Raw genomic sequence first — 16,387 nt, forward strand, 5'->3', positions numbered from 1 at the left:
AAACGAGTAAATGTTAAAGATAAACATTTTTATTCATAAAATTCACCAAGTGGACACAGAGGAACTAATAGACTTGTGCTGCACCTTCAAATATTGCATTATTTCCATTCAATATTTCACTGGTAGTATTGAAATATTTGTCATGTTTTGATTGCACAAATCTTTTACACATCTGGCAAATTTGAAAATGCTCACGTACTTCAATGACTTAATTCCCCCCCAAAAATATACTCTGACACTTTGTAAAACATAAATAAATACAGAATGCAATGATTTGCAAATCTCATAGACAAATATTTTACTTTCAATGGATTAATGAGAACACATCAAATGTCAAAAGTGAGACATTGTACTATTTCATGAAAAATTTGAGCTCATCTTCACTTTAATGGCAGCAACACATCTGAAGAAAAGTTTGGACAGGACAACAAAAGGCGAGAAAGGAAAATGTCACTAAAAAGAAACGTCTCCAATGTTGCAACTAATTAGGTTAATTGGCAATGGATTGATGAAATGAAAAAAGAGCACCTTAGAGAAGCAGAGTCTCAGAAGTAAAGATGGGCAGATGTTCAGCAATCTTCCATCATGGAGGAGGAGCAAGGAACACGGCAGGGAATATCGATGTATGTCTGTGATTTTTGGGCCCTCGGGGGCACTTCATTAAAAACAGATTTGATTCTGTTATGGAAATTACTGCAAAGGCTCAGAAACACACAACAGAATGTACTGCCTCTAAGTTAGGGCCTATGAAACTGGCAACTTGCATCATCGATACTGAAAGGTTTACACATGCTTTAGAGCAATATGTGCTCCCTTCCAAATTATGTCTTTTCCGGGAAAAGCCTTGCATAAGACAATGCTGAACCGCATACATAACAGCAGCACAGCTTTCTAGCAGAAGAGTTCTTTTGCTGTCGTGATCCATCCTGGTCCTGATCAATCATGAAATTCAGAATTTTACAAAGAAAACCCAGAACTGTTGAGTAGCTAGAATCCTATATCAGACAAAAATGAAACATTCTTTTCCCAAAGGTCCAGCAACTGGTCTCCTCAGCTCACAGATGCCCAGAGACTGTTGTTAAAAGAGGAGGGGACACTACACAGTGGTAAACATTCAGCTGTGTTGCTGCCATCAAAATAAAAATGTCCTGATATTTTTCATGAAATAGTAAAATGTCTCACTTTGATATATGTGAGATCTCTACTGGAGTCTGTCAGCTTTTCTTACATTTTGTAAGATGTGTACGAAGTGTCATAAAAAGGACTCTGTGTTAAATTATGGGTATATTTTTATTAGAACTTAAAATTCATTTGTCGATCAGAGATCTAGTTAACGTTAAGCTCTAGAGGCACACCAGCATGGGTCACTCACAGGCCAGTTTGCCATCAAAGGACGAGAGAGTGATGGCAAAGGCTTGCAGGGCACACATGGGGAAACTGTAATCCATGGAGAAGACGTCTTCTGCCACACGGCCAAACTGCATCACTATGTAATCCTCTGTAGAAGACATCAAGAGGCCAGTGAAAGTGTCGAGGCAAACATTAAAGAGCACGTTTTAAATGAAGACAGAGAATGAGTCATATTACCGTTGTCAGGGTGGATAATCTGGAAGTTTTTCACAGAGGCCTGGGTTACACGTCCGTGGAAGTTTAACACATACGACTGAGTCTGTTCGTTCCAGCTCGGGGATTTGTTCACCAGGGTAACCAGTTTGTCTGTTGTACCGTTGGCATGGCGCGCCAGAAGAGTTTCACTCTCCTAGAATCAAATGAAACAGCAGCTCAAACATCAGAAATGTGTTACTCTTAACCAGCATAATCACAGTTTTTTTTTTTTTAACGGAGTCATTTAAACATACATCTTTTGGACGGATTGACACTCTTTCATCATTCTCCAGCATGCCAGGGATGATCACGGTCATTTTCCTTGGACCCTTGAAACCCAGCACGTTTGTCTCCTGGAACATCATGAACAACTGTTTTATTTTACAGGTTTCCTTGCTTTTCATACTGTGTAAAGCAGGGTGTATTTTTGGGACTCACGTAACATATGGCTGCCATTTCTTGCCGCACTGTTTCACACTCTTTGATGAATGGTTTCTTCTCCGGGTTTTCACCTCCATCATAGACCGTGAACTTTGTACCAAGAACATTGGACCTGAAAAAATATCAAATATCAACAAGATGTCTGTCAATGACATGGTAGCCTTGCCTTTAAAATGAGTGAATTTTATATACTAATGAGGAAAATATTAAATCAGGTAATAAACCATGTGAAAAGGACAGTCATTTTACCATCAGCACGCTTAACATTTGGAGTAGTTGCTCCCCTGCTGGCCTTAGACTTGCATTGAAATAATGAAACCTTAAAGCATTTCCAGACTGACTTAACTTTTCCGAGCTCGAGGCTACCTTTATCTTTTCTATATAGTTTGTGTCTAGGACCCTCAAACAAAAACCTGTGCTGCCTTTTTCTGTTTTCTAGGGTAAGAAATCCTCATTATGTTGTAAATCGGCAAATATGACATCTTATTAGCACTTATTAACATTGGCAGTGTTAGCAAGCAGTGCTAAAAATGATCAGCATGTTACCATTGGGATTGTGAGCATGGCACGTCATGCTCACTTTAGCATTTACCTAGAAGCACTTCTGAGTTCAAAGTTCAATATTTTTGTTGTGGTCAACCTTTTTTTTCAGCACAGTTGTTTTTTTCATATCTAGATTAGGTTCATATCTTCTGTAGGATTTGTGGCAAGTTTGGAGTGGGCAACTGGTTAACTTTTGGGGAAACTTATGGCAACTAAGCATTATATCACAACCCTGCTTCCAAAAACATTTGAACACAGTGTCTAATTGAAATAAAACCAGATTACAAATAATCTGTAAATAATTGGTGGAATTGTAATGTTTAGTTGTAGGGCAAAGGTGCCATATCAAATGCTGAAACTGTTATTGAAACATACAAATGTATGGATTATAAAAAGAGCCTCCCAGACAGACCTAATCTGAGTCTTTCAGACATAAAGATGGGAACGAGTTCACCACATGTGATAAACGTTGTGCATAAGTAGCTCAACAATTTGAGAGGAATAATTCCATTGCAAAGAACTTCATCACATCACAAACAATCATTTTATGATTCACAGAATCAAAAGCCAGACAGCCAATGCTGCATAACTATTAGATTCAGGCAGAGCTGCATTTAAAAACAGACAGTTATGTTGTCAGTGAACAAAGTCAATCGCTGCATCCACAAATACAAAACAAGATAATATGATATGATGCAAAACAGTACAGTACAATATGATACGATGTGATAGCAGACAAAACAATACAACTTTACTGTCTCTGTCCCCAACAAGCAAAGGGATCAGCAGGCTTGTTTTCAATTCACAATTTAAAATCTAGCGTCTCTGTTGATATTGGGGTTGCACAAGTGCAGGTTTGGGTCATTATACACTGACATCCAGAGGATTTCTTTTTCAATTAAATTTTATGTGCATCATATAAAAGTCTGGATGCTAAACTGGTCAAACGGCCGTTCCAAACGTGTTATCCACTGAAAACAACATTGTGAAATGAAGAATAAAGCAAAATTCACAAGGTATATGTGCCAAAAATGATTTGATTAAACCCTCTTTTAACAAGTATGAAGAAAATTGTACCTGAGTTTACCGATGTAGGAGTTTGTATCTCTGGATAGATTTGTTGGGTCAGTGGAGATGAGATAGTTGGATGTTTTGCACTTCTTCCTTTTTCTGCCCGCCATCAGAAACACCTTAAGGTGACACAGAAAAAGTGAATTGTTGTCAGAGACGGAAAACAGAGAGAGGGCTTGGGTAGATTTGTGACAGCCCAAGAAACAGGACGATTTCATTTTGAACTGAATCCAAAGTTCACAAGAAGTGCCGACCCTTTTCCCGTCCTCTTTTTCCATGTGCAGGTAGTAGGTGGGGTAAATTCCCTTCTCCATGCCTCTCCTGTCCCTGGTGACCCTGCACTGGATCGTCACGTCTCTGGGAGCAGGACGCAAAGCAAACTTCTCAAGATCCTCCACCGACATTGGAGACGTTGACTAAAATGAGAAAGAATGGCCTTTACTGACGCTGAATGGTGGCGACTCAAAATACGGTACATACTCGTAAAGATTGTTTTTGTGTCTGAAATGGATTTTTAACTTGTAATGTCTCACTCTTTCATTATATTCACTGTCTGATGATGACGTGTCCCTGTAGTTGGAGTTGAGCGACGCTAGACTCGGCGTTGTTTTCTCTGCTTTGTTTGACTTTTTTCTTTTTTTCTCCTTATCTTGGATTTCATCGTCTTTGAGCTCATCACTTATTTGACACCTGGCTGTGAATAGCAACATAAAGGCATTGTTATTTGCTTTAACTTAACATGGTCGTGGAGCCTACACCATATTGGGTCAGATCCTCACTCACATGTATCCATCTGGTTTTTCTTCATAGGTAATGGAGAAACCTGGAGCTCCTTGTCCTCCTCATTGTCACTTTCATCACAGTTGTCCGTTGGACTTGCCTCCTCTACCACTGATTCTGTCTCAGGCTTTGAAGCGTCCTGTAAATGCTTTTCTGCAAAAGTGGAGATTCTTAAATCACGTAAAGGCTCAGCAGCATAATGTTAAAGCTTAATGCAAGACATCTTTGAGTGACAAGTATGGGAACAAGACACATGACATGACAGTGTTAACGTCTTTGTACTTTTACGCTCTTGTTTAGTTGTTTTGTTTGTCTTCTGTGTGTCAAGAGATTCTTTATCTTTGTCCCTCTTCTTGATTTTTTTCTCCTTTTTCTCCGTGTCGTTCTCCTTTTCTTGCACCTTCTCTTGCACCTTCTCCTCTGTCTGTTCAATTTCTAAAAAAGTGAATTGCCGGTTAATAAGCATCTTGCAGTTTTACGTCAGCATACTTATAAGTAAAGGAACGTTCCAACCCACTTAGTCTCCTGTAGTTAATGACACAAATCTTACGTTTGACTTTCTCTTTTTTCGTGTCTTTCTTCTTTGTCTTTTTTCCCTCCGCCAGGGCTTCATTCTCTCCGTCAAGTATCACCTCAGGCTCTCTGTCAATCTCCAAGTTCATCCTCTTGGGAGTACCAGGCTTCTCTGAAGGCGTCTCATCTGATCCCAGGTTTGTTGTCATGTCGCCTTCGCCCAGAGTGATCTCATCCAGGGGGTTATCATGGGCATGCTCAACTTGATCTTTAAGAGACGAACAAAAGAAAAAGCTTCCATTTGTCATTGCTGACTTGAAACTACTGAAACTGGCATTACCTTTTCCACTAAAATAAAGTTCACAGCTTTTCTACAGGAACAAAATGTCAAATGATTCTAATACGAACCACTCAGAGAGGTACTGCTGAGTGACTGGCAGATCAGCAGAGGTGTCTCTTCAGAGCTTACGGCTTTGTGCTTTCGATTCTTCTGGCGAGTATCCCAATTGGCCACCACCATCTGTGTGTCGGCTCTTTTCTTTTGCTGCTTTTTCATCAAAAGGGTGCGCTGTGGGACAGTTGAGAATCATTTAACTTAAGAGAAAACCATATAAACCATATAAAAATAGCAACCACTCTTCCGTGGAGACCATTTCTGACGAGGCTCCAGTGAACACTGAAGAATTGGCAAAAAAGAATGTGTCTTTGCAAAAGGGAGCTACTGACAAAATTTGTAAAGATACAACTTGAAATTGGCTTTTTACTTTGATTTCTGTTTTGAGTAGGCACCACACTGGTTCACATGCTTGAGTTGGTTGTCTTTTTATGCTTGAAGGATTATTGACTTAGTATTAGGTGGCTTGACAAACAAACAAAAAAAAACCACATTCTTCTGAAACTGGTTGACTCCTAGGACGGGACTGAAGAAGAATCCAAAGACAAACTTCAAAAGACCTTTAGAAAGCCTGGAGAACTATTGATCACGACCACTTTAAAAGATCATAATAAAGTCTGGTTCTTTGGAACCAAAAACATATAGAATCGAGTGTTGAGTCAAGACCTTTGCACATTACTGAGGGCTCTGAATGAGATTACTACTGTAAGATTGTTTTCACTCATATACATACATTATATCTTATTCTTGAAGATGGTGATCCACTCAATTTGAAATGCAAGATAGCCTGTATAATTATTACTGATTACAACTACAACCATGCCTAAAACATGGGGTTAGTATGATGCACATTGTAGCATATATTTGTGTCTCTGCTATAGATTCTCTTCCAATCTTCATCATTTTAAGCGCTCATGCTGAACTTTACTGGAAATAAGTCAGGAGCTCATGTACTGTAAAGAACAAACAAGACTTTAACTTAAAGTTGATTCAATCAACAGGTGGTTCTGAAACAGGAAGCCATGACTCTGACTATCTTGAAAGATGTATTTCTTTCAAAAACTAGCCCACAGTTTAACCACTTGTTGGCTAGTCTTTGCTCCAGTGTAAGCAGAAATTATGATAATTACACATATGTTTGTACCCGAGTGTCGCCACAGGAAAAGAATGTTATTAAATCAACAGAGAAATGGAATTGTGAGTCGTCCAAAGTGCATTACAATTCTTACAAGCAAAAACAAGGCTGGGCTGTTTGCTATGTGATAGATTCATCATGTCTTTACCTGGTTGTCCAGCTTCTGTTGTCGCATGTCAGGGTCCTCCATACCTCAGCAAAGTCTCACAGCTAATTACAAAGGAAACCGTAGATAAATAAGAGAACAATCTTTTCAAAACAACAGATGAAATCCACCCTCAGGGTTCAAGGTGAGCACATTTAGAAATGTTGATTTTGTCCCAAAAAGAGGCATCACCCAGGGTAATTAAGAATGGAAGCGGGTGTTTGACTGTGCCACCCAGCTCCATCTGCTAGTCTGTCCACCTGCATGTAGCAGAAGGCAAAGTGGATTAAAAGGGGATAATGTTCTTAAACTACACTGCACAGCTCTGTCACTGTGGACAGACAAGCTCTTGAACAAGGCAAGCTTTCCATGGCTGCTTTATAGAGATGCTAAAGCCTGCTTTAATAACTGAAACGTGAGAGAAGAGACAGTGGAAGCTGGTGTCCTTGCTACAGTACAACCAGTGTTTTTCAGCCAGCCGTCTACTGTACATCACTTACCCAGACGTGAACAGACAAATACGGAAGCCGCTGCAATTTACTTCGAAGCACATGTCCTCAAACTCATAAGCTTAGTGCTATTTGTCTCCTGTTTGCACAACACAACTCACGAAAAACCATTTAAATGGCCCATGAAAACAAACAGGACAGCCAGAAGGTGACTATTAAGTAGACCACGCCGCGAGGTTTATCTCGTTACCATGGATACGACTACCGTGCAGTGATGGAAAGCAGTGAGACTGAAAGGAGCAAACAGTTAGTCTAATTAGGAAAAAAAGTAATAATTCAGCGCTTTAGTATTAGTTTATCCATATAGAAGAGCGTGCCTTTGTTTACTTTTGTTACCATGACAAAATTATTTGATCATTTTTTGCCGCCTAATTGTAGCCTAATGTCCAAGGTAACATACACAGTCATAGTTGTTACAGTGAGTTATGCCAGTTCAGGCCACAAGACATGAGACTGCCAAACGAAAAAGATGTGAACGAGCATTTAATGCTATTTTCTTATGTTTTTATCTCACCGCTGGGATAGGCTCCAGCCCCCCGGCTACCCGACCGACGGATTAAGCAGTAGAAAATGCATGGATGGATGTCACACACCCCTAAAATACATTATTACATCTTTACATACGTTTAGTTTCTTTGAAGTTTCCTTCTCTTATTATGTATATAATTTAGCCCCAACTGATGAAAACTTTTTGTACATTTCTTTTTTAGTTTCAATTTATTTACTTTAAATACATATATATAAATGTATGTAGCCAACTGAAGGGTTCACTTATTATTGAAAGAGATTGATAAATAAAAAGGATTATTTTTTTGTAAAGCCACTCCAACATAACTCTTGTTTTTTAAATATTAATTTAGTTATCTATCATAAAACGCTCGACATGTTGATGTCTCTTAATTTCTCGGGATATTGTACGCGATTTTGTGTATGACGCAGAACCGGAAGAAGAAAAGAAGCCTCGTTGCTAGGATACTATGGAGCGAACCAAACAGGAAAGGATACAGCCGCACCGAAGCCTGTTTTGGTCAGTTTGAAGTTTTTCTTACAAAACTAGTCAACAACAGGATTTGTTCCTCTAAAATACAACTGCAGAGTAAAAAAAAAGAAAAAAGTTTGATTCAATTAAAATAAAGATTCAATTAATTTAATAACAGTGTAAAAAAAAACAACTCTTGTTTTTCAGCTAAACTTGTGTCGTTTCCCCGGTTTTCAGGTACGATAATCAAGCTCAAGTGAAATAAATGAATTTCAAAATAAAGGTAAGCTCCACGAGTTTCTCCACGCAGTTAATGTGGAAATAATTCTGAACAAATTCTGTTGTTTTGTATCTCATTTAGCCTCGGGTACTTGCTTCTTTCAAGAGTAGAAGGCTCATTTTGTACATCTGTGCCCTGGCACCCATGCTTACATTGTCCAAACATGCATTTAAAGCAGAATTTGTTGCTCTCTATAGGTACCACAAGAGCTGGAAGCCAAATTCATGCTATGGTGAGATCATTTTGATTGCATGCTGCTTTTTTTCCCCCCACCTAGCCTCAAATAATGCGCGTATAACAGTAGAATTATTCCCTGGGTGTTTGCAGGACAGATATAAGCTTCCACGACATGGAGGTTATAGACAACATTCATTCCATCCCTGATCTGGAGAGGTATATTTGTTCATAATCAGAGAGATATTCCTTTATTACCAATCGCACATTTAAAAATATGCAGCATACTTAGATTTTAAGTTTTTTTTTTTTCCTCTTGGACAGTGCTTTGTGCAATGTGTTTGGGGTTGACCTCCCTGAACCAAAACGAGCAGTTCTGCTGGAGCTGTACGTGCAGACTGTGCTTTTTTGCAGACAACACAGCTTAAAGAAAGAGCAAACCTCTGCACTTTTGTCCATCATCAAGTCCATCCATGAGGCCAACATAGGTGAGAAAAGTTCGTACGGTTGACAGAGTACAAACAATCCCCTCAGTTGTATATTTACAGTTCAATCTAAGATTGTTTCACAAGTTCAAAACCAATTCAATGTATGGGATTTAGGTTATATTTAAGTCTAGGCTAGTTTTTTTTTACATTTTTCCAAGTCAAATATCCACTGAAATTGTTTTTTTCGAGTCAGACTTGAACTCATGTCGCTTAAATTAATGCTACTTAATGTTAAAATGTTCTTTAATTTGCAGAAACTCCTCTCTGCAACATAGAACAGTGTCTCAACTACAGCAAGGAGCTTCTGTTTTGTCACTCAGTCAGGGTGTGTTAAACAATCAGCATTCTCTTTGTCACAACTTCATTTAACACTTAAATTTCCTTGAACGTAATGCCACTCCCTGGTCTCTGCTCGCCACAGCGGCCTCCCTTTAGCATCGACATCTTCAGCTTTCAGGAGGTGGAGTGCATCTTGAAGTACATCCACAGCAACTACTTGAGACACTACAAACTCTACAAGTATATCTTTACTCCGCAGGTAAGAGTAAGAACTTGTTTGACTTCACATAAAGGGTTGTAAGGGTCGTTCCCATCCCAACTCACTTAATGAAAACAAACAGACAAAAAAGGTTGGTTTTTCATTTTTCAGAGGGATTGGATTAAAATTTGAACTGACATCCATGAAATCCTAAGGATTAACTGCATGTTTTTAAAGTTTCTTTCTCACAAGGAATGATTTTCTACCCGAATGAAACAGTTCACAAAGGAAATATCCACCTGTTTTGACTTTCTCGTCACCATGGTGCAGGTACACATACGAATGGTATTTAGAGGTCATTTGGTCCTGAATGCTTTTCCAATAAATATTTGAAATTGCTTGACTTGTCGTTTCGGTGAAGCTGGGTGATGGTGGTGTACGGTTGCAACAGCATCACAGTACAATACAACAAAAGTGTCCCTAATACTTTGTCCTTCACTGAAATGTGCGTAAAAGAGTGGAACCAAATAATCAAATAACTATCGAGACTCATCACCTCTCTGACAGTGTGACAGTCTTTTAGTGACAGAGCTACAAAAAGGCCAGATTAGATTTCACACGTCAGTATCATTGAAACACTTCTAATCAAAATAGTACAAATACCTACCGATGAAATGAGTAACTATAACATTACAGCCACTGAAAAGTAGGAAAAATTGTAGTTTAAAATATCACGAAAAGAACCAGGAGTAATTTAACATCTCTCAGTTATAAACAGTGAAGAATCAGACTCCTTAACCCTAAGGAGAGATTAACTGAAGCAAAAATGGCTGAAACACAAAACGCGGACATGTGCCATAAAGACCTTTTTTAGCAGTTAAGACTCAGTGAGCAGCAGCATCATGTGAGCATGAAGTTACCAAAATGAAAAGATAGAAATTGGTATCCCCTGTAATCGAGACACTGATGGTGGTGAAGTTATATCATATATCATATTCTTATATATCATATCATATATAAGAACCCAGATGAGGAGAAGGAGAGTTGCTCACAAGACGGTCTGAAAGGCCTTTGAAGAACAAGGGCTGAGTGGCTCAAAGAAATCAGGCTGGTGAACATATTTTTGGAGGAAAGCGGCCATGTGGAAATTCAGCATAGAGCCATTTTTGTCAGGATGGCAAAAGTGGAAGTGATAAAGAAATTCGACTTGCAGAAATAGCCATAATTCATAGTGGAATAGAAACAAAAAAGGAGAGAAGATCTTCTTCATTGAACTTGTCTCAATGGTTCATATGTGGTCGCGAGATGATTAAAAAATTAGTCAAAGTATGATCTCTTTTTGTATCTAATATTTTTCATTCAGGTGAAGTTAATTGTTTACAGCTGAATTCCTTCCACTCAAGTTTCAGCCAGTAGTTGCAAACTGTTGTTAACAGTTTATTGCACATTTCAACCCATTCTGTGAGAAAATGAAGGATTAGTGAGCCTTAGAAAAATAGGATTTAAAAATATGAAAGCCAAAACTGAAGGTTTTTTGTGAGGCCCCATAAACGGAAAGGGTCAGGATAGTTGGCATTGAATGACCAACTTCAAAGTTTTACTGTCCTTCAGCTGTTTTTTGGGTTTTTTTGTGACTTGACTTGTAAGGGTACATCATGGGAGATAAATGAGAATCAGAGTTTTTAAACAGGAACATTTGTCACCCATTTTGACCAGGTCACACTTGACCTGTCATTGACATACTCTGGGATGCCCGACCATGGATCACCTGTGTTGGAGGATTCCTCTGTGCCAGGTACTGATTACAGGGCTTTAGCCACACATAACATAGCTAAAAAAAAATCTGAGAACCAGACAGAACTTGCAACATGCAACTTTAAATCAGCAGAGGGAGAAAAGTGACAACACCTGAATCCCGCTTTAAATAATCAAACATTTTTAATGAATCTCTCTTGTTCGTTCTGTTTGATGTTGCATTGAGAAATGCATATTAGAACAATGTTTTAGAGACTCAGGCCAGATTATTAATACACTGCGGTACTTTTAATGCACCAGATGTTGAAAATGCAACGGAGGAGCAGGCAGCGCCAAATATAGACACGTCTTTTATCACAGAGCACGAGGAAGCTTCGACTGGTATGATCCCAAATCATCATAAAACTGAGTTTATCTGCAGAAATGACCTTTTCTCATCAAGGGCTGCTTAAATTGTGTGTATTTGCCTCATGTCCACATTTTCAGCTTCCACGTCAGAGTTGAAGGCGCTGATAGAGCAAGAAGTCAGACAGCAGTTGAAGCTCGCGTCTGGACAACTCGATCAAACCATCAGAGAAAAAGAGAAAGCGTTTCAGCTGAACGGCGCCTTAAATTCCTCGCAGCCCAACCTCCAAGCCAAAAAAGAAAAGGACGGCAAAAAGATGAAATGAGGCAGTTGAAACATTTGTTTTATTGTCAATAAAAGCTCACTCTGCACATACAGTACGATGGTTATCTGCATTTGTACACTGGATATACATTTCTGAAGCAGGCACTTTAAATGGAATAATGCTTCTTATCAGACTGAGAAATGAAATGAGTGGGGAATGGTGATTTCACAGTCAGTAAGAGGACGAATGTTTGCATGGACAACGGGATTACGCACATAAACACTCCACTTACGATAATTGTTTCACACAGGTCCTACAGTACAGATGTGTAATACTGGAATATCTGTAAATATAAGCTTTAATACAGCATTTAAGTGTAAAAATAACCAATCACAGTGCTTTCATTTGCAGTGCCGGGAAATGCATACTCCCTTCAACCGCAATAAACTATTAGCAGGTAAAATCCTAAACATTAGCAATGTACTAATATGATTAGGTCTATCAAATGATTGTGCAATGTGTCCTCTAATGCAAAGTGCACTGCCAACATGATGATGACCCGACAAAGAGTTTTAAATTGTCACAACCTTGGATACACGCACAGATAAGGAATATCAAGTCACGCATGCATCTTCAACTTGCAGAGCCACAGCGTGCATTAAGGCGCACGAACATCCTGATCCCTGAATCGCACATCTTGAAATTAAACAGTAACTCGACTAGACGAACGCTGGCTTGACAGCCCGTGCACAGGGTTAAATAAGAATCAACATGTTTAGGAATGAGGTTGACCTTTTATGTGTCAAAGTCCTCCAGACCCAGCAGCACGGTCTTGGCTGTGTTCTGAAAGAGGGCTGCGCGGTTCTGTTGCTCCCCTTTCTTCACCCAGTGGCCGTAGATGCGGAAGGCGCAGCCGTCGATGAGCTTGCGGACGCCGCGGAGGGAATAAGGATCTCTGGCCAGGACCTCCCGGGTTAGCGGCCGAGCCCTTCGGTAACGGCTGTAAATCCTTATACAGGCGAGCACGCTTACTATCAACACCTGGGGGAATCAAGGCAGGGAGGCAGAATGCAGTGATTACAATGTGTCAGCGCGTTTAAATAAAGTTTAAATAAAGTTTCAGAGTGACTCACCCTGAACGTCTTTCTGGGACTGAAGAGACGCATGTCCTCCTTCTGGTACAGTCGGAAGAAGGGATGTAGTAAGGCTTGCTCCGCGGTGAGCCGAACAGATGGTTCCACCACCAGCAGCCTGGATATCTGAGTATCACAAGGGAAAGGTTTGCCAAAAACTAATAAAGTTGTGATGCTCTTCTTTGAATATCAAAAATCTGCCTCACATAAACCCATCCATTAGAGGAGGATAGTGTTAATGTTATGTTTTGATATCAAAGAGAATCAGTGGACAGAATATCGTCTTACCAGATCTTTCACAGTGTCAGACCTGTCATCCCACTCCGGGGAGCTGAACTGATAGCGACCCTCCATGATCATTCTCAGCATCAGCATCTGTTTGCGGTGCCAGAACGGCGGCGAGCCGGCAAGCAGGGTGAAGAGGATGACTCCACATGCCCAGCTTACAAACAAGCGTAAAGCAAAACTTAGGTGCAGAAGTGAGGACAGCACACAGGAGCATGGGTTGACGTTCAATGCTGTGAGAAATGTTGCATCACTGATCAAAGGAGGGAGCGAGACTTACAGATCAACGTCCTTGCCGTAGCCAGGATGCATTTCATCCATGGAACATTTCAGGATTTCAGGGGCCAAATAACCGGGCGTTCCACAAAGCTCTAATTATAGCCAAAGACAAAGCAGACTGGCTAAATGAACCAACAAGTCACAGTTAATTCACATTACTGCTGACTTTACATGATCTGCAGTCGTACCCCTCAGCTTCTCTCCAGGTTGGAGCTGCACAGAGAAACCAAAGTCGGAGAGCTTGATGTGCCCATGATCGTCCAAGAGAATGTTCTCAGGTTTCAGATCCCGGTGGACAATGTTCAGGGAGTGGAGGTATTGCACAGCCTCTAACAGAGCTCGCATTATACACCTGCAGAGAAACAAAATTTACACGGATTTGGTCTCATATCCATGTATCAACCATAACAAAACACAGAGGATCTGTGTATAAAATCTCATTTTTGCACAGGGACACATGATATGCTCGTTCCATGAAACTTAGAAGGGAAGTGAGAAGCATTAGCATTAGACATTCCATCTGTTCAGCAAATAACCCCCAAGGCAACTCCAGAATATCATTAAGTGTTTATATGTTGCACTAAAACAAATTAACAAAAGAAGAGCAACTGCAGCAGAGCTGTGGTCATAAATGCAACCTCAGAGTTTCAGTGAATCTTGAGAAATCTCTTTATTCATAAGATGAGGCTGAAAACTGATACTGAACCGCAATAAAAATGTGGATGATTTGTGGTGGAAATTGTTGCGTGTGTTTAGGAAGACTTCTGAAAATTGGACAAAGTTTGACCCTGTTTCTGCTCATGCAGGTTCAGACTCTACCATGTCATTGAAAAGTACATCGAAACAAAACCAAGAAACACCATCTTTGGTCTCGAGCACATTTAAGGTCGACAGAGGACAAGAGAAAACTGTCCTGTGGTCTGGCAAATAAAACACTGGTCTTAAAGAGGAGACACACCGTTTGGCTTGTTAACTGTATGCATTTCAAGGGTACACAGAATCCTTTATGATATGGGGTGTGCTTTAGTAAACCTAATGCGTGTATCGTCCAGATCTGTTTTGGCACCATGAATGCTTATTTTGGAGCAACATATGCTGCAATTCAGGCGATGTCTTTCAAGCGAAGGCCTTGCTTTTTTCAGCAGTCCGACACCAAACCACATCCTGCACGTATTAAAGCGGTATGACTGAGTAGTAAAAGAGAGCCAACAATAGACTTGTCTGTCTGCATGAAATGAAAAATACCACAAAAGAGTCCCTGAACTGTTACACACCTGAAATCTTACATGAGGCAAGAATGCTAAATATCCTTGAAAGAAGAAGTAACGCAACACAGCAGTAAATATAACCCTGCCACATTCTCCCATATTTCAAAATGAGAGAATGTTTACAAAAATGCAAAAAAAAAAAATCAAGGCTTAACCGTGTGTTGACATTCAGCCAGAATACACGAGTGAATGGAGTGTGTTGATGGTGGAGCTCACCTGGTCTCCTTCTCACTCAAAGTCACTTTTTCTGTGAGGTAGTCAAACAGCTCTCCTCGTCTCATTCTGGTAATGAAGAAAAGACACATTTCCTACAGTAACTCCGTGTATATACACTGGAATTATCAGTGCATGTTTAGCTTCTCATCTTCGTACTCACAGGTCAAACACCAGAAATATGAACGTTGTGGACTCATAGGAATCAATGAGAGTAACTAAAGGGAATCAAAGCAACATAAAACAGCATCAACAGTTTTAAAGCTCCAAGAACAGGAAAATCAAAGAAATCGTGTGGTCTTTAAGAGCAGCTTTGCGACATACTGATGGAGGAGTGTCCCTTCACCATGTTGAGAACTTGGATCTCTTTGAGCGTGGAGGTCTTCACCTCCTCCAGCTGCTGGGCTGTCATCTTCTCCGCTGTGATCTCAATAATCTTCACTGCCAGCTCCTGACCAGTGTGTCTGTGCACACACCTGCGCACCACACTGCTCACACCCCTGAGGCACGACAAAAAAATACAGCATGTTTCCCTCATCAACAAGTAAGTCAGAGCACTACACAAATACCATGCCAGTTACGGGACTCACCTGCCAATCACCTCTTTAGGGTCATACTTCTGGTAAAACTCCTTAGCCCCAACCCAGTCTGGTAATTCATCTCCAACAACGATATCCTTGGTCATGATGAATCTATAACAACAAACTCAGTCACATGTCTCAGTGTGTTAACAGTGCTGCTTGTTTACTAGGCTCTACTGGACAATCTCTTGATAAGGAAGTTGTTTTTTTCCGCTTTAGTTTAATTAAAGAAAGCAACCCCACGATTTGTTTACAAGTTATACAACACTCCACCGTAATCAAATATTTAGAAATACACCATTTAACCCTCAAAACTTTTTGGTAAGTGCATCTTTGATTTGGCCTTGCTGCTGCAGCAGGTTCACTGACCGATCAGGAAGCTACTCACCTTGAATGTTCCAAACAACAACAACGAGGAGACGGTAAATACGGAATCAATAAAACAGAGCCATGTCAGCTCGAGGTATTTATCGTGAAGCCATTACTGCGTGCGATTCAGCGGCGACAGCACCGAAATTAGCCGAAACAGTTAGCTAAGACCTGAGCACTGTTTACATTCTGGTCAAATTCCTTGAGAACATTTTGTTACCGGTTATTTCTGGGCGTGTCGGTACTGCCCCCGAAAGGCCGGAGTGAACATTGCAATATATTTTTTACTCGAGGTATTTTGCAGTGACAAAACAAATAAGTTGAAATTACTGCATTTTGTGGCAATACAACGCAATTA

The 16,387-nt window shown here is 40.1% G+C and overlaps 3 protein-coding genes across 3 annotated transcripts; 1 reads left to right on the forward strand and 2 right to left on the reverse strand.

Annotated features, from left to right (window-relative positions):
- Positions 1-1,270: 1,270 nt before the first annotated feature.
- Positions 1,271-6,724, reverse strand: LOC140278310 (tubby protein homolog). The gene is made up of 12 exons (XM_072373290.1): positions 6,631-6,724; positions 5,362-5,521; positions 4,991-5,221; positions 4,723-4,875; positions 4,444-4,593; positions 4,194-4,354; positions 3,915-4,076; positions 3,667-3,779; positions 2,044-2,158; positions 1,860-1,958; positions 1,588-1,759; positions 1,271-1,498 (listed from the first exon to the last, which is right to left on the reverse strand). Exons 1-12 carry the CDS (start codon positions 6,670-6,672, stop codon positions 1,365-1,367), a joined length of 1,692 nt encoding a protein of 563 aa, XP_072229391.1. The 5' UTR covers positions 6,673-6,724; the 3' UTR covers positions 1,271-1,364.
- A 1,325-nt stretch (positions 6,725-8,049) lies between these two features.
- cfap119 (cilia and flagella associated protein 119) lies at positions 8,050-11,961 on the forward strand. Its single transcript, XM_072373117.1, has 10 exons — positions 8,050-8,163; positions 8,323-8,398; positions 8,593-8,627; positions 8,723-8,788; positions 8,894-9,057; positions 9,312-9,382; positions 9,479-9,595; positions 11,252-11,330; positions 11,591-11,671; positions 11,777-11,961. Exons 2-10 carry the CDS (start codon positions 8,381-8,383, stop codon positions 11,959-11,961), a joined length of 816 nt encoding a protein of 271 aa, XP_072229218.1. The 5' UTR covers positions 8,050-8,163; positions 8,323-8,380.
- phkg2 (phosphorylase kinase, gamma 2 (testis)) lies at positions 11,951-16,259 on the reverse strand. The gene is made up of 10 exons (XM_072373116.1): positions 16,049-16,259; positions 15,670-15,771; positions 15,404-15,579; positions 15,243-15,297; positions 15,083-15,148; positions 13,787-13,950; positions 13,600-13,690; positions 13,323-13,476; positions 13,035-13,160; positions 11,951-12,942 (listed from the first exon to the last, which is right to left on the reverse strand). Exons 2-10 carry the CDS (start codon positions 15,762-15,764, stop codon positions 12,697-12,699), a joined length of 1,173 nt encoding a protein of 390 aa, XP_072229217.1. The 5' UTR covers positions 15,765-15,771; positions 16,049-16,259; the 3' UTR covers positions 11,951-12,696.
- Between the last annotated feature and the right edge of the window lie 128 nt (positions 16,260-16,387).

This window comes from Leuresthes tenuis, unplaced genomic scaffold (genome assembly GCF_036924035.1).
Source record: "Leuresthes tenuis unplaced genomic scaffold, fLeuTen1.0.hap1 SCAF_20, whole genome shotgun sequence".
NCBI classification, from domain to species: Eukaryota; Metazoa; Chordata; class Actinopteri; order Atheriniformes; family Atherinopsidae; genus Leuresthes; species Leuresthes tenuis.